This window comes from Orycteropus afer, unplaced genomic scaffold, assembly GCF_000298275.1.
Source record: "Orycteropus afer afer isolate SDZICR_OR568_19922 unplaced genomic scaffold, OryAfe1.0 scaffold00036, whole genome shotgun sequence".
Taxonomy (NCBI): domain Eukaryota; kingdom Metazoa; phylum Chordata; class Mammalia; order Tubulidentata; family Orycteropodidae; genus Orycteropus; species Orycteropus afer.
In genome coordinates, this window is record NW_006921623.1 from 3,486,699 (window position 1) to 3,511,057 (window position 24,359).

Genomic DNA, 24,359 nt, shown 5'->3' on the forward strand with positions numbered 1-24,359 from the left:
AAGTAAGTGGGATTGGTCATTTAAAAAAATTGATTGGTTCATATTTTTTCTTTGGCCATTCTTTTGTGAATTCAATAGGCTAGCAGGAGTAGGTATCAAAGATTAAGAAAATCTAATGGGAAAGCCCCTTAAATTTGGGAACATTTTATTAACATATTTTTCTCCTACAAATCAGGCAAACACTTTTCCATAGGTGAAAATATCATTATTCAACTTATTCCTTGGCACCATGGTTACACTGCAAACTCTGTGAGGGAAGGAATTTGGGCTGTCTTATGTAGTTGGGAGCTCAGGTGGTGCAATGGTTAAGGTATTTGGCTGCTAACCAAAAGTTTGGCAGTTTGAAACTACCAGCCACTCCAGAGAACAATAAGGTAGCCTGCTTCCATAAAGATTTACAGCCACAGAAACTCTATGAGGTAGTTCTACTCTGTTCTATAGGGTTGGTATGAGTTGGAATTCACTCAGTGACAGTGGTTTGTGTAGGTTATATACTGTTATAGTCCAGCACTCACAATTCTGTTGAATAATTGAGATAATGGAGTAGCTGAGTGAATGCGGTGGAGAACCACTGCTGTGGGGGTTTTAGGTTTGATGTCCTTATTTCCTTAGATGCCATGCCTCCTACTGTTAGAATGGTTACTGAAACTTACAGGCCCTCAATAAATGTTTGTTGAATGTTGGATAGATGAGTGGTTGGATTCCCCACAGCATTTAACACTTGGAGGTAGTGATGAGGGGCACACAAGAGGAGCTTAACACCTGCTTGGTCACTGAGTGAAAATCAAGGGCTGAGATAAACAAAGAAAGCCGGACCTGAGCTTACCGAAGCTGTTCAGGGGTTGATCACTGTCAGGATCCTGTAAATGAAGGAGAATCAGTAAGTTGGGTAAAATAAATTCTCAGGCTAGGGCTGGCACTTGTTCCTTGTCTGAGTTCTCTTCTCCTTGCTGAATCTAAGTTGGGGGTCTCTGTATTATCCAAATAATTTGTTCAAAATGAAAAATTCAGACATGCAAATACTTGACCTAGTACAATTAGTAGCAACTAGTTTGCAATTGTAGAAATGGCTGCTGAACAGTTGTGTGTATTGCTGAGTTTCCCAAGACAATTCTGCTCTACTGACTGCTTTGTCATTTATCTATTTTGTCATTTATTTATTTTTAGATATCATAAAAACTTAAAGGTATACTTCACAAAAGGACCAATAAGTACCCCAAAAGATGCTCAACATCATTCTTATTCATTTGGCAAATGCAAATTGAAACCACAGTGAGGTATCTCTACATAGACATCAGATTAGCTAAAATTAAAAAGCCTGACAATACTAAGTGCTGGTGAGGACACAGAGCAAAAAGGACTCTCACATATTGTTAGTGGGAGTGTAAATTAGTAAAAATACTTTGGAAAATCTTTGGCTGAATCTAGTAAAGATAAAACTATGACTGTTCTATGATTCTATGACTGAGAAATTCTACTGCCGGGACATATCTAAGAGAAATGATATGTCTAGCAAAAAAACCTGTACATAAATGCTCATGTTGTTGTTGTTATGTGCCATAGAGTTGGCCCCAGCTCATAGCGACCCCTCCTTGGGTTGCCGAGGCAGTATCACTACGGAAGTAGATTACCCAACCTTTCTTCCGAGGAGTGGCTGGTGGGTTTGAACCTCCAACCTTCTGGTTAGCAGTCAAGTGCCTTAGGCACTATGCTACCAGAGCTCCTTAAATGCTCATAGTAACTTCATTTATAAAACAAAACCAAATTCACTGCCATTTGAATCAATTCTGACTCATAGCGACCCTCACTGGGTTTCTGAAGTGGTCAATCTTTATGGAACTAGATTGCCCTATCTTTCTTCCATGGAGCAGCTGGTGAGTTTGAACTACCAACCTTTTGGTTAGCAGTCAAGGACTTTAGGCACTGAGCCACCAGAGCTCCTTAGCTTCATTTATAGTCGTTAAAAATTGGAAAAACCCAAATATCAATTATTGGTACAATGGATAAATAAATTGTGATATATTCATATAATGGAATATAATTCTGCAATAGAAAAGGATGAATGAGTGCTAAACGCAGTGACAGGGATCAATCTCACAGACATAACGATGAAGATACAAAAGAGTATAGTGTATATGATTCCATTTATATGAAGTTTAAAAATAGGTAAAATTAATCTATGATGAGAGAAGTCAGAATAGTGGTTACCACTGTGGAGGTTGAGGGGGCAATTATTGACTAGGAAGGAGCACAATGGAGCCTTCCAGAGTGTTGGAAAAGTTATGTCTTAATCTGGATGTAGGTAACATTAGTGTATATATGTGTAAAAATTCACTGAGTTGTATACTTTACATTTGAGTATTTTACTGAATGTATATTATACACAAACAAACAGAAACAAAAACTCTCCAAAACGCTATGATATTTCTGAGAGTGAGGTCATGGGTCACACACATACACAAACACACCAATAGACACTGTTCTTCCTGCTTATGCTGCTTCATGCATGAACTCAGTGCATACATGCCACATACAAACACACAGGAGCTGCACACAAGGCTCACACACCAAGTTCACACACCTCCACACTTTCCTGCAAGGCAGAGGTTAAAGAGGGGTGCTGCCAAGGTTCATGCTCTATGAACTCTTCCCTCCCTCTCTTGTGCCTCCTAGAAAGCTTCCTTCTCTTTCCCAGTCTGGCACAGAATCTTGAATCCATGGGTTGGTTGAACAGCAGGGATATTCAAAGCCTCGGCCTGGGTCTCCACCCAGGGACTTGCCTGTCACATGTGCTGAGGTCACAACTGGCTCCTATGGTGGGTGGAGGAACCACAAAGCCCTGCTCATTTCTAGTCGGGAATTTTTCCAGCCCATTTGGGAGCAAGAGAACCTCTTCTAACCCTGAGTGAGTGTTCCCAGATTAGATATGGGGTTTCTGCGTGTTGCCTGCCCCCCTGGCTGAACACAGCAGACACAGTAAATGGTAGGATGAGCTCCTTCCTTTCTTCCCAAAGTTGAATATGTGGTCTGCTGGAGAAACATGACTGGCATTGATCTTCAGTCATCCTTGGCCAGGGCAGCTGTGTGGTGTAGCTCAGACAGCCAGGTTCAGAAGACAAATTCTTCCTCCAGTTAACTGTGTGCCGTTGGGAAAGATGAAGTCCCTGGGTAGTGCAAAAAGTTAATGCACTCAGCTGCTAACCAAACACTTGGAAGTTTGAGTCCACCTGGAGGCACCTTGGAAGAAAGGTCTGGTGATCTGCTTCCAAAAAAAATCAGCCATTGAAAACCCTGTGGAGAACCGTTCTACTCTGATACACATGGGTCACCATGAGTCAGAATTGACTCAACAGTAACTGGTTAACTGGTTTAGGCAAGACTCTTAACCTCTCTGAGCTTCAGGTTTACCCTCTGTAAAACCAAAAATCAAACTCACTGCCAGCAAGTTGATTCTGACTCATAGTGACTCCGCCTTGGGTTTCCAAGGTGGTATCTCTGTGGAAGTAGATTTCCTAGTCTTCCTTCCATGGAGTGGCTGGTGGGTTTGAACCGCCAACCTTCTGGTTACAGTCAAAAACCTTAGGCACTATGCCACCAGAGCTCCTGCCCTCTATAAAGTGGGGATAATAACACCTATTTTGAAGTGTTGCTGTGAGGATGAAGGAGCTCTGGTGGCATAGTGCCTAAGGCTTTTGACTGCTAACCAGAGGGTTGGTGGTACAAACCCACCAGCCACTCCATGGCAGGAAGACTGGGCAATCTACTTCTGTAAAGATTTACTGCCTCAGAAACCCAAAGGGGGTTGCTATGACTCAGAATCAACTCGATGGCAGTGGGTTTGGTTTTTGTGGTTTGGCTGTGAGGATGAAATGAGCTATCTGGTGAAAGCAATTGGCCCACACATGTAAGCTCCCTGATCTTTTCCCTTCTACTCTCTGCTGCTCCTCATTATAGCACTTCTCCCTTTGGGTGGTCACTGTGTGCTACTGCTTTTGTGCTTTCAGTGTTTAGCTCCAGGCTTGTGTCTGGCGAAGACTTAATAACCGACTTAAACAACTGAACTCTGGGGCTTCCCTGTAGTTTATTCCTAGCCATCTCTCCTTCATCACCACAAAGGCCTGGATGTATGGGTAGTGGGATGGGTGTATGATTTCCAGGATGAGGATGAGAATGAATTGAGTAACTATTGTGGCTACAGTCAGTTAATAATAACACCAACAGTAACTCCCACAAAATTGGTACGTAACAGCTTATAATGTCATTTCTTCTAATTCAATCAATTCAAGGGTGAAAACAGTCGATATCAATTGTGGGAATAATATTAAACAATTTTTCAATTAAAGAAATACTTGTTTGGCGTCTACTTTGCACCAGCCACTGCTCTAGGAGCTGTGGATTCAATGACAAATAAGAAATAATTACAGAAGGATGAAATAAGTGCCCAAACAAGACAGCCAAGGCCCTACCTTTGAGAAGCTTGCAGGTTACAAGCAGACAACCCAGAAAAGATCTGAGAGTGATGAGTACTATGCAGAGATGGAAGCAGGGGCATGGGAGAGAGTGCCTAGATGGATAACTTAGAGCGAGAAGTCTAGAGAAGGAATCAGGGTGTTTAGGCAGAGCTGCTCCAAGATGGTGATACTTCAGCTGAGAGGTGAATGACAAGAAGCCAAAAAGGTTAGCAGGAAGAATCTTGATGTGTTGGAAGAATGAAATGGAGATCATGGTGGCTGGGGGGCTGCAAGCAAGAAGGCCATGAGGAGGGAGAGGGACACTGGGAGTCGAAAGAGTCAATGTATGTTTTCAGATGAGAAAACTGAGGCCCAGAGAAGGTTGGTAGAGAAAAGGGAGCTGAGAGGCTGACGAAAACCAACTCTGCTTTGCTCTGTTTATCCCCAACTTGAAGTCAGCCCTTGGTCACAGTTACCATAGCACAGCCCAGCTCCAGTGAAGCCAAGGCATTGGCCTTTCCCTTTTTGCTTGGGCCACTGGTTGGCTAGCCTGTCTTCTGTTAATTGAGTCTGCAGCAGAGCCCTGACTCATCTATCCAGCCTACTGTCCCAGCAATACTGCAGGAAGGCCAACCCAGGATCGGGGAATGAACTGAAATAAACTGAAAGGGCAGGAATCTCCAGGTCCCAGGATGGACCCGGGTGGAGGAGATGGAGGGGGTGGGAAAGGAGGTGGGAAGATGTTAGATGGCTGAAAAAGGAAGGTTGGGCAATTTACTCCTGTAGTGATACCGCCTTGGAAACCCAAGGAGGGATTGCTATGAGTTGGATCTGACTCGACAGCAGTGTTTGGTTTGGTTGGTATTGCTTGATTAATTCAGAGACTTTTCCTTCCCTGCTTGTCTCTTGGTCACTGATGTCAGGTGGACATTAATGAAGGACATTAATCCAAGACCCAAATGTAGAGGCAGAAGAATTACAGCTACAGTTATGTATTGTTATATAGCTTACACTATTCATTCAGAAATATTATCTCATTTAATTTCAGAACAACCCTGTGAAATTATCTACATTTTACAGGGCAGAAATCAAGGTTCATAAAAATGATGTGACCTCTATGGCCACATAGCAGGTAAGTAACAGAACTAGCTCTTGGGACTAGACTTTTGGACTCAGTGGACTTTCGCTCATTTCACCACTATTTTAGGAACCCATTGGAGTAGTGCCATTAGCAGGTGCTACGTCCTTTTACTTCTCTACCAAACCAGATCAAACTCACTGCCATTGAGTCTATTCTGACTCATAGCTACCCTCATTGGGTTTCTGAGGTGGTAAATCTTTATGGAAGTAGATTGTCCCATCTTCCTTCTAAGAGTGGCTGGTGGATTTGAATAGCCAACCATATGGGTAGCAGTCAAATGCCTTAGGCTCTGTGTCACCAGACCTCCTTTAATTCTCTACTCATCTCCAATGTAGTCTATTTGCATATGAGTAGCATGCAACTGACATTGAGAGATTACCCCTAGCATTGCCTCAGCCCTTCCTTCCACCTCTGCCCTCTGAAGGCAGATAGACCTCTGCTCAGTTCCTGGCTCTACGAAGTTATCCATGAACTGGGGTAAGAAGACTTCCTGCACAGAATGTGTAGAGGAAAGTGCCTACTGCAGTGCTTGGCACATAGTGGAGGATTTACTGATATTAACTCCCATTCCTACCTCTCTTCCTTTATTTAGACTTGCATCTTTCTCTCCTGCTTCTCCTTCCTTCATTTACCATTTACCCTCCGGCTGGAGAAACCCTTGGTTGAGTTCAGCTCGGCTCCAGATTGCAAATGTATGTCTCAGAGTCTTGATTCTCTTCCAGCTCAGAGATGAACTAAGACATAAGGCAGCACTTGTTCTTAAATGAGGTGAGGATTAAGTGTGCTGCAGCGAAAGCCACAAACATCCAGCCTGCGGAGCATGAGTTCCCATCTTGCTTTGCCTTCTGACTTGCTCTGTGCCATGGGCACACCCCTCAACCTCTCTGAATCTGAATGTCTCTGTAACTGGGAACTCTTCAAAAGATGGTGAAGCAGATAAAAGTTAACAACTACAAAATGAAATGAACAAGTGCTCTGCAGGCAAATAATGAAGTGAGAGGAGGTGGCAGTTCACAGAGGCCAGAGGCACTGAGCAGCCTGGCCAGCTCCTTTGTCTGCTTTCCTTGCCAAGCAGCCTGCTCCCGGGACCTCATTTCACTCTTCCTGTCTGCAATGCTGAGTCTGCATTTCCTTGCTCTGGACAAAGCCAGCTGGGGCAGAGCTGGGGTGCCTGGGGTGTAGAAGAAGGGAGAAAATGAGGAGCACATGAAAGGGGACTTTTTGGTCCTGCCCTGATCAGTGGTGCCTTCTGGCCCTCATGGGGGCCTGGCCCTGGCTTCTCATGGTCTCAGAGGGGAATCCTAGAGATGCTACTGTTGCTAGGTGATGGGATAAACAGGTCCTTAGTGACTCTGGCAGATGGCGGGTAGGTTGCTGAGACCAGTGACAAGGCAATGGGGGAAAGCTCAGGGGAAGGGGTGGGGAAAGTTCTCTAGGTGAGCCAGGAGACCTAGAGGCTGTTCAGTCAACATTCAGAGTGGGGCTTCACCTCAGGCACTCAGGGGCTCTGAGGGGGCCTCACACTGCTCTCTGACTCCTGACTGCAGCTCAACGTGCTGTAAGCAGCTGTATTGGTTCTATCTGAAGCTATAGTGCAGTTTGATGCCTTTCCTAGGCCGGAGCCAGGAGCCTCTCTCTTGGGTGACTCAGTCATGACAGGTAAGGCAAGCAGAGGGGCATAGAGTACAGGAAGACCATGGGGGTAGGGCAGAAAGGTGGGAGAGTCTCCTGAGATGAGCCCAGATGTGGAACAGCATCCCTGAGTGCACAGAAGGTTCTCAGGAGATGACCAGTCACACTATCTTCCAAGTATCCTCTGGACGATAACCCTCCTCTGGGCAGAGCTCCCCCAGCTTGCCTCACACAGATGGGGGTATCCAAGCTTTCCTATGAAGAAGGCTCAGAGGCACTCTCCCTAGCAGGACAGAATCTCAACTCTGCCTTGTGTTCCCTCTGTCCTTACAGCCAGTGTTTTCCCTCAGGTCTAACCTCAGCCTCCGCTGCTACATTAGAAACCATTTTGCCTTGTTCTAAGCCACATAGGTGCTGACCTGTTGGCAATTTAAACCGAGTGCCTCAGCCCCCATCCCAGCACATAAAGGTTGTAGGGCAGGTCCTGGGGCAGATGGGAGGTGTCAGGTGGCCTGCCATTATCCTGCTGCCAGCTTGCTCTTCAGCTGCTATCATTTAGAAATCAGCCTTTGTGGTTGGTACAGCTCCAGGAAAGGCCTGGGCAGAGGGTGATGTAATTATTCTTGCTTCACAAGTGGGGAAACTGAGGCATAGAGCAGTTATGCTATCTCTATGTGGGTCGCATGGCAAACTAGCATAAGGACAGGAGGGAAGTATTAGTGTGTGCCTGTTGAGTTGAACTGAAGGAAGACCTGGTTCCCCATTGGTGGGTCCCTGCCTCCAGGTGATGCTGCTGTTAACTGGAGCTCTTAGCAATTCCTCCAAGATTCTCTTGGTCCCATGGGAAGCAGACCATTCTCTGCCGCCTTTTGGGATTCCCAGCAGCTACTTTGTTCAGCTTCCCTTCTGCCCAAGAGTGGTGGATCCATTTGAACCCACTTTCCCTCAACCACAGAGTGTGATAGGAAGGAAGATGCTCTCATGTTTGTTCACCTGACAGTACACTTGGGCTATGGATGAAGGGGAAGTGAGAAAGCCATTAGGGGTTAAATCACAGAAGCTCAGACTTTGGATCTTCTTTTACTTTTTACATTGCTGTTGAATAGATTGTGACTCATTGGACCCCTATAAGACAGAGTAGAGCTGCCCCATAGGGTTCCCAAGGCTGAAATCTTTACAGAAGCAGACTGTCATATGTTTCTCCTGCAGAATGGCTGGTGGGTTGCAACCGTTGACCTTTCAGTTAGCAGTTGAATGGCTGAATGCTTTAACCACTGTGCCACCAGGGCTTCTTCTGTTTGGGCCTGCTAATCCTGATCAAAAGGGGGAAAACACAGGACAGAATCTCAAATTCTCATGGATTCCAGACTTTCTGGAGCCATGGGGGCTGGATGAACCCTGAAATTATTGCCCTGAGATAATCTTTCAACCTTAAACCAAAAATATCCCTTGAAGTCTTCTCAAAACCAAACAATAGTTTAGCTAAACTGGTGAAAAATGTCTACCTTGAGTATTATGCTCATTTAAGAACTATCTGTATATGGGATCAAAGTGACAACAGCAATTTAAAAGATTAGATAGGAAGGAACCTTAGGGAGTAGTGAGTTCACGGGGGAGGAACAACTCAGAAAAGAGAGTGAGAATGATTGGACAACCCAAAGAATATACTTGGTGTCACTGAATTGGACATGTAGAAATGATTGAATTGGTGTATGTTTTCCTGTGTATATTCTCAACAACAAAATAAGGTTTAAAAAATAACCAAATTAACCCCCCTAAAATTTGTTTAGAACTTTCATTTTAACCTCAGAGTTTGGAAAATCATTATCATCAGAAAAAACCCCCCAAAAAAAAACAACCAAACTTATTGTTCTCAAGTTGATTCTGTTGATGCGTCCCCATGTATTACAGAGCAGATCAGGGCTCCATAGGGTTGTCTTGGCTTTCCTCTTTAAGGAAACAGATTGCCAGGTCTTTTTTCAAGATGCCACTGGGTAGTTTTGAACCACTAACCTATTGATTAGTAGCTGATCCCAAACTGCTTGTACCACCCACCCATGGACCTTGTCTGGGAGCCCTTAGTGATTAGCTATTCGGAAGGATTTCTTCTAAGAGGGATTTCTGAAATTTGCAATTCATCAGAATCCACTAATGAGCCCTATCCATGACGCAACCTGATGTTTATAAAAGCACCCCACCAAGCTTATGCTCTCTTTGAAAAGTTGTACATCTTTTACTTGTCCTAAACTATCCTTGAAACTTTAAGGGGCAGAGAAACAGTGGGTAAAGAAGAGGAACTTTGGTGTGATGAGGTCTGACTCCACTATTTATCTGCTTGAGCAATTTGCTTTCTCAGACCTGGTTTCCTCCTTAACCAAAACCCAAACTCAGTGCTGTCGAGTCGGATCCAACTCATAGCGACCCCTCCTTGGTTTCCGAGGCAGTATCACTATGGAAGTAGATTGTCCAACCTTCCTTCCAAGGAGTGGCTGGTGGGTTTGAACCACAGCCTTCTGGTTAGCAGTCAAGTGCCTTAGGCACTACACCACCAGAGTTGCAGGTTTCCTCCTTAGGAACATGGATTTGATAAAACTGACTTCCTAAAATGACAGCAGGGTGTTGATGTGAGGTGCTCGACCTGCTTGTTGTAATGTGTCTTTTCAAGCCCTCAGGAGCCCTATCTGGTCCTCTCATGACTTTACAGACTTGTTCATGGTCTCTTCAATTGGTCTTTGCAGTTCAAGGGGTCTTAGCTGCTCTGGTTAGAGGGGGTTGTCTCCTGTCCCTGCTTTTTCTAAGCTCTGAGTCATGCACACCAGTCTGAATCCAGTTACTTAATTTCACAGAGTCTCCATTTCCTCATCTGTAAAATGGGGAGCACATGATCTACTTCATAGGGTTGTTGGGAGGATTAAAAGCGTGAGATGCATGTGATGTGGCTGGCTTGGTCCTGGCAATACAGAAGAGTTTAATGATAGTCACCTCAGCTCCAGTGACCCCAGAGGTTCAGGGAGCAGAACTCCACAGTGTTCAAGGAGGGTCTGCACTGTGGTGCCCTGCAGGGGCAGGACTGAGCATTCTCAACTGTTGAGGGTGCTCTGAAGACAACCAGCCCTTTTTGTGTGTGTGTGTGTGTGTGTGGGAAGCGGGAGACATGTGGCTGCAGCAGCAAAGGGCTGCCATCTCCTGGCCAAGCTCTGTAGTGACTCCTTGCTTTCTTTCCTACAAACTCTGAACTCACTGTCCTACTATATATAGCAAGTACTTTAACAGATCTTTAGTGACGTCTTTGCAGTTATTTGCAGTTGTGTAACCTGAAGCTTTTACCCCTTTCCCACTCACTCACATAACTTTGTGAGGTTCTCCTTGGGATGGCTGTGTTTTCCATTGGGTGGAGTGCCCTTGGAATTCTGCAACCTGGGTCTGAAGCCTTGAATCCTACCTATATTGCTTACTGTCCTGAGATGTTAGCCAAGTTATTTAACCTGGAGTCTCAATTTCTTTTGTGTGTATGTGTGTGTGTATGTGTGAAATATTTGATAACATCTTCCTCCTAATGAGATCAAAATATGCATAGAATATCACATGAGGCCTGGGTTAGTAAGAGGACACTGAATGTTAGTTATAATAATAAGTATAAATATGATAATTTATCTATTTGGTCAGCTACTGTTCTAAGGATGGGGAATGAAGTAGTGAACAAAATAGGCAAAGTCCTTGTGCCCATGGAGCTTATAGTCTATTATTTTTATTAATAATTGATAACAATATTAATATGGAAGCTGGCAAGTACTTGATATAGTAGATTCTCAAAAATTATTAAATATTAATGGGAAAGAGCCTAGCAGGGGGCCTAGCAGGAATGTAATAAGAGCTATTTTTATTATTTCATTAGGCCAGGGGTCCTCACTACAGGAAGGAACTTGATGGACTGGAGTGCACCCAAGGAGACAGTGACCAAGGCAGCTGTTGTTGTTAGTAGCCAATGAGTCAGCCCTAGACTCAAAGTGACCCCATATGCAATGTAATGAAAAGGTGCCTGGTCTTACACCATCCCCATGATTGGTTGTGGATCAGACCATTGTGATCCATAGGGTTTTCAATGGCTGACTTTCAGAAGTAGATTGCCAGGACTTTCCTCCTTGTCTTAGTCTGAAAGCTCCATTGAAACCTGTTCAGTATTGTAGCAACACATAGGCCTCCACTGACAGATGAGTGTTAACTGCTTATGAGGTACATTGATCAGGAATGGAACCAGAATCTCCTTCATGGAAGCCACCACTGCCCCCAAACAAGGCAGTTAAAACCTACTCACTGCCGTCGAGTCGGTCCTCGTTTCCGAGGTATACTGCCTACGGAAGCAGATTGCCAATCTTCCTTCCGAGGAGTGGCTGGTGGGTTTGAACCACCAGCCTTCTGGTTAGCAGTCAAATGCCTTAGGCATTACACCACCAAATAAGCCATGTGACCTATGTGACCTCTTTATGGTGAAAGGAAGCAGGACAGAAAAGAGATGACTTACACAACAGGGTGTTCTAAAATTCATAGGGCCATCAAGAGGAAGAGGCAAAAGATGTAACCTGAGGAAGAATGGGGAAGTTACAGAAAATTGCTTTCTTCTGGCAAAGGGAAGATTATTTTAAGCAATGAGAGCTTCCTGGAAATGGAGCAGATATGTAGGAATCCCATATCTCTGAGGGTGTGTGGGCAGAAGATGCATTGTGAGGGAGATGTCTGCAGCAGACCAAGGCAAGAGCAGATAAGAGCTCAGGGCATGCAGGAGATTCCGTGAAACTCCACAGTGGTGCTGCAAAGGGAAGAGGAGAGGGGGGTCAGGTGGGGTCCACAGCCCTTCAGCCACTGCATTGCTCTAATTTTTTCTCTTTTCCATGTGAAGTTTCTGGGTTAGCTTTTAATGGGGCAAAGAGCTTTGAGGCTGAAACAAATTTGGGAAACCACTTATCTAGAAGACCTCTAAGGTTCTTTCAGCAACAGCTATGAATCTGAAGGGGTTGCTGGTAACTTGGAATTTCTGTTGTTGCCTCCCACAAATAAGACTAACCTAGGGCAGATTTGAGGTTATGTCTGGTGGCTCAGTGGTAGACCTCGCACCTTCCTTGCCAATGAACCTCATGCACAACCAACATCCATCTGCCAATGGAGGCTTGTGTATTGCTGTGATGCTGAGTGGTTTCCAGTGGAGCTTCCAGACTTAGATGGACTGGGAAGAAAGGCCTGGGTGATCTACTTCTGAAACTCAGCCAATGAAACACTGGTCTGACCCCCAGCTGATCATGGGGCTGGCAGAGGACCGGGCAGCATATTGTTCCTTTGTGCATGAGGTCCTCCTGAACCAGGGGCCAGCTGGACCGCAGCCCAACAGCAAGGCCTGCTTTACTTAGAATATTTTTTTCTCTGTAAATCAGTGTTCTATCCTTAATGAATCTCATGATAACTTATTTTCTTTCCTAAGCAATATTTGGTATGAAATTTTATCTTCGTCTTCTTGAAAGTCTAAGTTAATTATGCCCACTGATTTCCCTTTGTTCATATGTTTCTTTCCTCCTTAGTGACCTTTAGTAGATTAGTGAGAGAGGAGTCTCTGCAGAAACTACGCGTCTGTCCTCCATGCAGTTATGTCAGCGGATGCAGTCTCCACTGAACACATCCTTTTATAAAATCCATCAATGTCAACAGCAACAATAGTCACTGTCTAGGTAGAGGTGGGACTCTGTGGTCCTGCAGTTTCCAAAATAATTTCAAGTTCGATAATATAGGGGAGTCCCAGCATTTGGAACCCAACTCTGACTCCTCTTGGCTGAGTGTCCCTCTCTAAGTCACTTAACTTCTTTAAGCCTCCATTCCTCATACATAGAATGAGGATTATCATATCTCAGAGAGTTGGTGAGAGACACAAAGAGTTTCAGAATGTGAATGTGATGCTCAAACTGCAAAATGCTGCCTTTGATGGATTAGGCTGGAGGTGAGATACTGCTGCCCTTGCTGGTATTCTCTTTAAGACCACCAGAGACTCCTACTTTTTGGCATAGGTTTTTCCAACTGCCTGACAGGGCCCTCTCTTGAGATTGCAGATATGTTCATGGTGAAGTATCCAGTGGCAGGTGGGAAAGGGATGAAGGTGAGGTGAGGTAACGTTTGCTTTGGTTGCCCCTTTGTGTTGACATGAGTGGGTGAATGGGTGCCCTACTGTGCTTGGGGTGGGTGGAAGCAGTTACCCTGCTTTTGTCTTATCTGAACTCTTTGCTGCTGTTGTTAGTTGCTGTCAAGTTAGCCTGACTCATAATGACCCCATGGACACAAAATGAAACGTTGACCATTCTTGCGCCCTCTTCACAATTGTTGGTATGCACTAGTCCATTGTTGCGATCACTGTGTATTTTCAGTGTCTTCCTGTCTAGGGGGCTCATCTTCCAGCACTGTACTATACAATATCTGTTGTGATCCATAGGGTTTTCATTGACTACTTTCATTCGGAAGTAGTTCTCTAGGCCTTTCTTCCCAATCCATTGTAGCCTAGAAGCTCTACTGAAAGCTGTCCATCATGGGTGACCCTTCTGTTGTTTGAAATACTAATGGCATAGCTTTCCTCATCATAGCAACACACAAGCCACCACAGTGTGCCAAATGGACAGAATGGTAGTGGACTGAACTCTTTGAAGGCTTATCTTTTACAGTCTTCTCTAGACCTGCCACGGTATCTTGCCAGTGCCTAGCACAAAGTAGATGCTTGAGGATTATGTGCTGAATGAATTAAGTCATATTATATAGAAAATGCCTATAGCATTGGTTGGCCCAACCACTCCAGGAGGCAAAGCCTAGCCAGGACAATGTGCAAACATTTCATGAGAGAAGACCCTGCTGCCACTCTGGACAGGTGTCCATCTCAGTCTCTCACCCTCTTCCTTAAGTATTCCTTTTACTTCTATTCTATGAGAGTTTTTGATTGCATATGGGTTATACTAGGAAGCTGGAAGGTGCTCTGGGGATGAGGGGAGGGGGGGTGTGGTTTTGAGTCTTGTTTACAATTTCTCTGCTGCAATCAGTGATAGTCAGAGCAGGTGGCTGGGAGGTGGAGTTAAGCATGTCTGTCCCAGGGGAATTGCCACATGGGCTCTACTCAGTCTTTCTTCCCATCATGGGTTCCCAGGCAGGCCCAGGCCTGTCCATCCTTAGCCCACACCCCCACCCCAGCCCTAGCCCTAGCCCATCTGGGATAAAAATACCTTGGTAACCTCTCTGATGGAATCTGGCATGTGTTCCTATTAGACTCTGTCAACCTTGTTTACAATGTCTAAGATAAATAAAACAGCTGGCTACAGGGATTTAATCTCTGATCATTCATTGTTCATCAACTCATTCACAGCATTATCAAGTGTCTTTTCTGTGCCAGGCTCTGGGCTAAATTTGGGGCTAAAAGATGAAAGAGACATACACCCTGCCCTCAAGAGGCATGCAGTTTGGTGGCAACGTGTTTTAGGTTTTGGGGAATTCACTGTCTTTGGGAATCAGGAGGCTGATATTTTCATCTGAGTAAGAAGGAAGGCTGGGGGGGTAAGAGATCCCTGGGAGATCAGAGGCCCAGGGAGATTTCCAGGCCTGAGAACTTCTGTCCTGGGACTCTCTGGACAGGTTCCACTCTGGGAAGCTTGTTCAGAGTTCCGGAGCCCTGATTTTGGCTTGTTTTTCTCTTTTCTCCCCATCCCCATGATTCAGCTCCTCAGTGTCTGTTAGCTCTGTGGTGGGACCAGGCTAAGGAGTGAAAGTATCTGCTGCAGGTGGCAGCTGGCGTTCAGTTGAGTGGAAGGTAGGTCCCTTCTCCACACCAGCAGCAGACAGGGAGCTCACCCTGCTTGGTCAAGAGGGAACAGCCCTGGGAGTTGGAAGAGAGCCTGAGGGGAGCTGTTCCTCCTTTGCCTGTGCTGTCTCTCCTCCTGCCCTCCAGCTGTCTTTGTCCTCAGCCTTCTCTGACCACCAGCAAGGCCACATGCCCTGAGAGTTGTCCCAGAGCACCCTGTTTGTTCATCACAGCATGCATCTCAGTTTGCTAATTAGCTTGTAGTGTTATTTGATAAATATCAAGCTCCACCCTGCCCTCCACTCATCTAGGCTCTAAGGATCCCCATCTGCTTTCTCTGACCAGCAGGCCTCTATGCCTGACACAGAGCAGACACAGCTGTTTTGTGGACTGAATGAATGTGAGAGATCTTTGCTGCTAGGCCTGGTTGGGGAGGGTAGCCATGCAAAGTGCTGGGGCACTCAGCCCAAAGCATGAGCAGCTGCTGGGCAGGGTGGGGTCCTTGAATCCCAGCTGATGCAGGCAGTCCACATGACTACCCCAAGGGGTCTAGACCTCAGACTTGAGCCTGCTCTTCACCTTTGTTCCAGCTGCAGCATACTCCCAGCCGACTTCCACACTGCAATACTTTGCTGCTTTTCACATGCAGGTCCTTCCCACCTTCTCTACCTGGAGAGACCAACTCATCCTATACATTGTCACTGAGTTGATTCTGACTCATATAGACCCTGTAGGACAGAGGAGAACTCCCCATAGGATTTCCAAGGCTGAAAATTTCTACAGAAAGTAACTGCCTCATCTTTGTCCCACAGAGCAGCTAGTGGGTTTAAACCAATGACCTTTTGGTTAACAGCCAAGTACTTTAACTACTGCATCACATATGCTTCTTTTGTTCTTCATGTTGTTGTTGTTGTGTGCCGTCGAGTCGGACCCGACTCATAGCGACCCCTCCTTTGGTTTCCAAGGCAATATCACTATGGAAAGTAGATTGCTCCATCTTCCTTCCGAGGAGTGGCTGGTGGGTTTGAACCACCAGCCTTCTGGTTAGCAGTCAAGTGCCTTAGGCACTATGCTACCAGAGCTCCATAGTCCAGTGTAAATACTTTCTCTTCAGTTACAACTTCCCAACCCCCTTAGCTAGAATTTACCCCCTCTGTTCTGGTGGCTTAATGCCTAAGGCATTTGACTGCTAACCAGAAGGTTGGCGGTTCAAACCCACCAGCCACTCCACAGAAGGAAGACTGAGCAAGCTACTTTCATAAATATTCACTGCCTTGGAAACCCAAAGGGGATTGCTATAAGTTGGAATTGACTCTATGGCAGTGAGTTTGGCTGGTTTTTCTTTTTTTGCTCCAGTGGTACCTGTACTTCCCTCTATGTTGTACCTGTCACCCTCTCTTAGGTTTATTTGCTAGGGAGCTGTCTTTCCTCTGGATGTTTAGTGACTCTAGGACAGTCTCAGCATTGCAACCCTTTATCATTCCTGCCCCCCACCCCAGTGTTCCCTCATCTAGAGTTTGGCCAATACCAGACCCCTTAAAGGATGGTGGATGGATGAAGCCTCTCTTTTTGGGAGTCACAGCAACCCCAGATCACTTCACCCAGGTGATGAGGGGTCTGGGAGGGCAGACTAGGACCTAACCCTTCATTGACTATCTCACCCTCTAGGGTCTCTTTGCTGGCCAAGCTGCAGTTTGCTGCTCATAGCCCAAGGTGATATCCCCAGGACTGAGTGGACTTGGACTCTGGCTCTGTCTGAGGTACATCCTGCACACATTACCAGACCCCAGCTGCCTATAGGCTAGCCTGCTAACTTTCCATATTTCTGAGCCCCAGCCTAGACCAGCCAAACCCCTTGGGTCGATGACCAGGGTTAGGACTGACCTCAGACAGGAGTGCCCTAATGAGTCAAGACCAAGATGACCTGCTCACAGGGTCTCTGGCTTCCCTACAGGGCTTAGCTGCAGGCTAGAGATCAAGGGACTACATTCTGCCCAGAGACAGAGGTTGGGCTCAGCTTTCTGCCCAGGGCCTGTCCCAGCTTCTCACAATGGGCACGCCTAGCTGACCAGATTCAAAGGAGAACCACTGTTAGGAAGCCCACCACATAGGTCTTGGCTCTGTTCCTGGGAGGGAGACAGGGAGAAGGTGGAAAGGAGGACTGAACTAACATGAGTTGTCCCATCCTTTTCCTAGGGCTGGGAGCTATGGTTGTCCTGACCTCATTAGAGAGAAATGACAGGGTTATTAGGCACAGGTGGTTTCATGGCTTGCTCAGAGGCCAGAAGCTCCTTGGATCCTACCCTGGATCCTGGTTATGCTGCTGTCTTGTCTTTCAGGCCCTGAGCTGGGCCTTTCCCTGGAGTGTGCCCACCTGCCTCTCTCACTTGTACACAAGCCCAGCTCCTTCCCTGGGCCAAGAATGGGTTAGTGCTGGCTGTGGTGCCCATCTGTCATTTACTGGAATGGATTCCTTTTAGGTTAGGACTCCTTACATTTTTACAGGGGTCCAAGGTTTACAGAGCCCATTCACATATATTAGCTCATCCCGTCTTTCCACTAGCCCCGTGTATGTGCCCTGGGGGTACAAGTTGCTGTTGAGTCAGTTCCAACTCAAGGCAACCCTGTGTGTATCAGAGTAGAACTGTGCATAGGGTTTTCAATGGCTGTGACTTTTCAGAAGTACATCACCAGGGCTTTTTTCCAAGGAGCCTCTGGGTGAATTCAAACTGCCAATCTTTCCATTGGTAGCTGAGTGCGTAACTGTTTATGCCACCCAGGGACTTCATACATAGGGGGTGGGGTGTGGATAATATTATTTCCATTCAACAGAGGGAGAAAATGAGTCTCAGAAAGATTAATGTCACCTGCTCAAGATGACTGCACAGCTAATAAGGAAGCTGGACATTTAAACTTTTGATTCTATAATTAGTGCTCCAGTCATTAGCCCTAGAGACTACTCCTTTTCTTATCACTTCCCCAACAGGCACCCCAGGTTTCCTCACCTAGAAGCAGCTCCCAGCCAGGCAGGCTGGTCTTGCTCTGCCTCTGCTGAGAACTCTGACTGGTGCATCTCTGCACTCAGGCTCAGTTCCCACGGTCGCTTCCTTGGATAGAGGAGTGAGGAGTGGGTGCTTTAATAGTCATTCAACTCCAACATAAAGTAGGTAAATCTCTTCCCCATTTCAGAGCCTCAGCTATCCTAGCACTGAGGCTGGAGTCTTGGCAGACTGTTTTCAGAAGGGTGTTAGGAGAAGTACTCAGATCAAGAGTTAGGAGATGGTGACTTAAAGGGTCCCATGCAGGTCATGCCGTTTCCCTTGGACAGAATGCTTCCTTCACCTTCCTTCTCTTTTGCTTTCATTATGGTTGTTGGGCAACTGCACCATCTTGGTCAAAGATTGGAGAAGGAAGACTCCCTGGATACCAGCTCAGACCCAGCTAGTACCTCTTCCCCTCCCTGACTCTCAGTAGTTCTCCTTGAAAGATGGGGTTGATTCTCTTTGCCCCAAGATGGGAAAGAAGCCCCAGGTGTTCAGAGGAGAAGTGAGGGTAAGAGCCTTAAAAAGAGACCAAGTAGACAGGCATAGTTTACACATGGAAGGAAACTTTCTTTGTTGGTTACCAAGGAGAGGAGGGAATATTCTTAGGTTGGAAAACAAACAAACAGATGTGTGTGTGTGTGTGTGTGTGTATGTGTATATATATATATATATATATATATATAAACTAAGGATTATTAGTGGTTACCAGAGGTAGGAGGGAGGAAAGGGAAATTTTGTTTGTGGGGCATTGAATTTATGCTAATGGTTGTGGAATATTTCAGAAAAGGAAAGCAATAATGGTGGCATAACATGAAAAATGTCATCAGTGTTCCTGAGCTGTACAAGGGAAAGTTGTTATGTTGGCAAATGTCTTGTTGTATATGTTTTCACCACAATAAAAGTTAAAAACAAAACAAAACAAAAAACACTTTGGGGGAGAGAGAGAGACAGAGAGAGAGACAGAGAGAGAGAGAGAGAGACACCGAGTTGAAGATCTTGGTGACAAACCTCCTAGATTATTTTGAGATGCCTCTCCAGTGTTCTTATTTTTTCAAAGAAAAGGAGCCAATTTCTCAGGGAGGGGGCAGAGGGCCACCTTGGCATTAAAACAGTTTCTTGCCCTTGGAAAAAGGAGTGCTACCTTCTAGCCAACAGGTTGGGAGACATTGGGTCAGGGAACATGCCAAATTTAGGAAAGACAAGTCAGAAAGGATCAGCCCTGGTCTCTGTCCCTCGGCTTCTTTGATGGGTTGATCCATGGACTGTTGGTAGTGGAGGGAGAGTGGAGGCCAGGTGGGTACATGGCGGAGATGATTTGGGTGTCACCTCCTTTCAGCCTGGAGAGTGTTAGAAAGTTCTTAGCTGGTAATTCCTCAGGCTGCTTGAAGGGAGGCCCAGAGGACTCTGTATGGGGAGACCCACCATCCTCAGTATCAGGAGCAGAGGACTCCCACACTCACCATGCTGCTCTGCAATCTTCCCAACTCCCCACAGCCTGGAGCTGAGGTTGGCAACGGTCAGGAGGACAGCTTTCCTGAGACAGGCCCTGGTGGGACAACAGGTCTGAAATCCCCAAGCAGCACTGAGTGGAGGAGGGTTAAGTGCAGGACAGGCCTTGGTCCCTCATGTCCAGCATCCCTGTCCCCTCCACAAGCTGGCCGCCTCCCACCAGTGTATTCCAGGAGTGATTTGGGGACTGTGGGGCAGGTCGATTAAAACAACCCTACAGGTGAAGTTGCCAAACTGGAAGGATTATGTGTCTGTAACCTGACACCTGTCTTAGGGGCTGGAACAACACCTGGAGTCATTCATGAGCTTTTCAGCCTCAGAACAGGTGACACACCTAAGATGTTGCAAAAGTCTTCCTGCCTGAATGACTTCCACCCAACTGGGTGTTGGCTGATGGTGATGTCAGAGGCTTTCTCTCTTTTCCAGTTGTGTAACCTCTCATTGTGTGAGTGCTTTTGTTTGGGGTTGTGGAAAGTTGGAGGAATTTGGGGATTGGGATGATAGTTTACTGCTCTGTGAGTGGAGCAATAGAATTTGAAAGTTCGCGGAGAAGGGGAGGGTTTTTTCCTTTAAGGACATGAGATATAACCCCTTTCCCTGGACCCAGAAGTGAAGCTGTCTGCACAGAGCTAACACAGTGTAACCACAGCATTTGTTCTGAGGCTTGGTGCCCATGCACCAATATTGTTAAATATTTTTATTATTACCCTTGGTCTTATGATGGTACTCAGGTCTCCTCTCCTCACAGGTCTACTTTTTACCCACATCCTGTCACATCTTGAGGGCTAGACCTGGTTCTTAGGCCAGGGAGCATGCAAGGTAAAGCAGAACCATGGAGCTAGAAGGGACTTGTGTCTACTCCCATTCCTCCATTTTGTGGGTGAGGAAACTGAGTTCCAGAGAGGCAAAGTCAGTTACCCAATATCACAAAGTCAATGAATTACTCAAGGTTACAGTCAACTATCCAAGGTTAAAGTCAGTTAATTACCCAAGGTCCCAATGAATTATCCAAGGTTAAAGTCAATACTACTTACCCAAGGTTATACAGTAGATTAGTATCAGATCCTGAACAAATCCAGATCTTCTTCCATTTCTCAGTCCTGACACTCCCAGGTTGCCAGCCCAGGTTAGACACATATTTTGGACTTTTCATTGATAAAGAGCTTCTATGTGTCATGTTTTAATTCTTACAATAACCCCATGAAGAATATGGCACTTCTACTTGACAGATAAAGTGACTGGCCCCCAAACTACACCAAGTTTTTGGCAGAGCTGGGCTTAAACTTGCTTCTCCTATCACTACCAGCTATTGGAACATGCTGGATGTGACAAATCTGTCTGAAATCTCAGATACATGGTTTGAGGATGATATGTATGGTCCATGGTAGACCCCAGTGACATCAGTAGGAAGAAGAGAATGAAGTAGATATAGCTGGGTTTTGGTCAAATAAATCATGGTTGATCAAGGTGGTGTGGCCTTGGGCTTGTCTCTGGGTAGGAGAGATAGGAAGCTGGACTGAAGGGCCTCTGGAGTCAACATGCTCTGCCCTTCCCCACTCTAGGGTGATGACCTCTAGAATGGTATGTTTGGGGCAGAGTCAAGTGCCTGTGATCTCAGAACAGGTGACTTCAGGGGATAGTGCTGCCAAGATCAAGGTGGGTACCTTCTTTGTAAGTAGAAGTCCAGTAGCGGAGAGTGAGAGGCCCATGGGCCACCCTGGAGCAGGCTTTGCCTTGCCTTGGTTCCTTGGTTATATGCCATGATAAACATCTGGCCCACAGGTTTGCATTTCCTTGCTTGGTGCTCAGGTGATGAACCAGGAAACAGCTAGAGCTGCCTGGGCAAGACTGCTGCTGGGTGTGGCTAGTTGGAGGGATGATTAATCATCCCTCCTGGCTCCAACTCTGGCACCAGCTCCCAGCTGGGTTTAAGAACATGGAGAAGCCTGGAAAGGAGGGAAATGGTCAGGATTTAGGCAGGGTTGCTGTGATGCTAGTGGGAGGAGGCTGTTAAGTTCCATAGGTGAGACACAGTGGCCTGAAGAGAGCAGAGGGCCCATTTGGCCCAGGAGTCAGGGGCAAAAGACCAGGCCGAATCACCATGCATCTAGAAGACCCCTCAGCTCCCTCCTCAGCCCCCTTCTGTCCCTCTGACTCTTCTTTCTCTTTTCCTTCTGTTTTTCTTTCTACTCTCCATCCTTCCCTCCCCTTATCTCTCCCTGTATTTCTCCACTATTTTTCTTCTTTTTTTTTCCTTTCTTTTTTCTGTTTCCAGCATGTTGTGTCAGGATCAGAAGTAATTTCCCCATAAAGCTAATAAAGCTTAAGCTTCAGGGCCCTCACCTGTGAAGCTCAGAGAGGGTCCCAACAATATGGTCACATGGTCATACAGTTTTATAAATTTTACAAAAGTAAGATTTGTTTTTGTTAACAATTCATCTTTTTTTTTAAAAAAAAACCAAACCTTTTTTTATTATGATTTGGGTGAAAGTTTACAAAGCAGCTTCATTTTACATTCAACAATTCATATACACATTTTGTTTTGTGACATTGGTTACATTCTCCACAGTGTAACATCTCACCTCCCACTTCCTCCCTGTGGTTAATTCCCTGTGTCCTTCTTGCCCATACATTCCTTCCTCCCTACTTTTTTCCTGTGCAAATACTTCCTTTCTGATCTCCCATAACCATGATTGTTTTAAGGAGTACATCTCCCTGGTGCAAGTGTTCAGCTAGTATGCCTGTCTATTATTGTCTGAGAATTAAGCCACAGGAGTGAGATTACTTCTAGGCCCAAAGGGTGACTGGGGGTCTCACCTGTCTCTGTCAGACCAGTAAGCCTGGTCTTTTTTTTTTTTTTTAATGATTTTGAGACTTGGCCCATATTCTTCTTCCACTTTATACAAGATCATCAATTTTGATCCCTTTTTGAGTGGTTGGCATTGGTAGCTGGGCACCATCTAGTTCTTCTGGTCTCTGGGTCATATAGGTTGAGGTTCTCATCATCCATTAGTGCTTTGGACTAACTGTTTTCATGTGTCTTTGATGTTATTCACTCTTCTTTGCTCTGGACAAGAAGAGACCAACAGCTGCCACTTAGATGGCAACTCACAAGCTTTTAAGACCCCAGTTGCTGTTCATCAAAGTAAGATGTAGAACAACATTTTTGTATACCATGTTGTACCAATTAAGCTTGATGTCCTCCATGATCATGGTCTCTAGCTCGCAGGCCCAGTGACCTACTCCCTCAAGGTACTTATTTGTGGCTAAGAAGTTGTCCTAACTTTGCCTCTTGTTATATTTAAGCTGCATATGGACATTTCTTTAGGAGATACAAATACATATGTAGGAAAATCAACTGCCAAGCCTATGTATGATCGTGGGTATATTCCCATTTGCCTACCCATACCTATCTACCTATGTCCATCCATAGGTTAGTGTTTGCTGTTACTGTTGATGCAGTATTGTGTGTGTAATTGTATTTGCCTTAATTGTCTGTACCTCTTGTGCACCTCTCCATGTCTTCCTTTTCCTTAGTGATATTGTGTTAGTCACACACTTCTGTTATATTGTTTTTCCTTTCACCAGTATTAAACCTGTCTCTTAATTATCTATTTTCCCTGCTCCTCCCATCCCTGGTAACCAAAAAAGAAAATTTCCTTTCCTGTGTAAACCTTTCTTTGACAATAGTCAGCTCATATAATATTTGTCCTTCTGTGATTGATTTATTTCACTCAGCATAATATCCTCCAAGTTCATCCACATTATGAGGTGATTTGCAGATTCTTCATTATTCTCTAGTGTTGCATAGTATTGCATTGTGTTTATGTACCATAGTTTGGTTATCCATTCATTTGTTGATGGGCACTTAAGGTGTATTCATCTCTTTGGTATTGGTTTTTCATCTCTTTTGGTATTGTAAATAGTGCTGTGATGAACATGGGTGTGTATGTATCTATTCATGTCTACAATCTCAACTCTTTAGGATATATTCCTAACAATGGGGTTTCTGTATCAAATGGTATTTCTATTTTCAAATTTTTAAGGAAGCACCATACCATTTTCCACAGTGGTTGTACCATTTTACAGTCCCACCATCAGAATATGAGAGTTCCAGTCTCTCTATACCCTCATGAACATTTGTTGCTTTCTGTCCTGTTGAAGTTTGCTATTAGTGCTGGAGTGAGATGATATCTCATTGCTGTTTTGATTTTCATCTTTCTAATGGCTAATGGATAAAAGCCTTGAACCCGGACAGAAGAGCAATCAGCCGAAGGGATTAGGTGAGGAGGGGAAACTCAGGCCCGCCCAGAGTAGCAGGCCGGAGAGCAGGAGAAAGGGGATAAAAGCGTTGAACTCAGACAGAAGAGCAGTCAGCCCAAGGGTTACAGGTGAGGAGAGACAACTCAGGGACACCCAAAGAAGCAGGCCAGAAGAGCAGGAGAAAGGGGATTAAAAGCCAGGAAGCCAGAGAGAGGAACAGTCAGCCAGGTGGGGGTGACACGAGAGGTCGCCAACAGCAGGACAAGCTTGTCTGTCGGTTTGCCCTACTGTGGTGACATATAGACGTGAGTTTTGAGGCTGAGCCTCTGGTATTTAAAACCCAGAGAGATGCACCTGGTGCATAGATAACAGCCCAGCTTATAAACTGAGACAGACTAGGAAGAAGGAAGAGGCCGTCCACTTCTGAAAGGATTGGCCAGGGAAAACCTTATGAATAGCAAAGAAACACTGTTTGGTACATTACCACGCACCGTTTAGGCTAA

General features: G+C 45.5%; 1 protein-coding gene across 1 annotated transcript in view; it reads right to left on the minus strand.

Moving 5' to 3' along the window:
• Window positions 1–24,359, minus strand: part of TMPRSS4 (transmembrane serine protease 4) — a 141,875-nt gene that overhangs the window by 22,769 nt on the left and 94,747 nt on the right. The window contains exon 2 of the mRNA XM_042780349.1: window positions 827–860. Coding sequence (XP_042636283.1) covers window positions 827–860 — 34 coding nt within the window. The remainder of the gene's footprint in view (window positions 1–826; window positions 861–24,359) is intronic.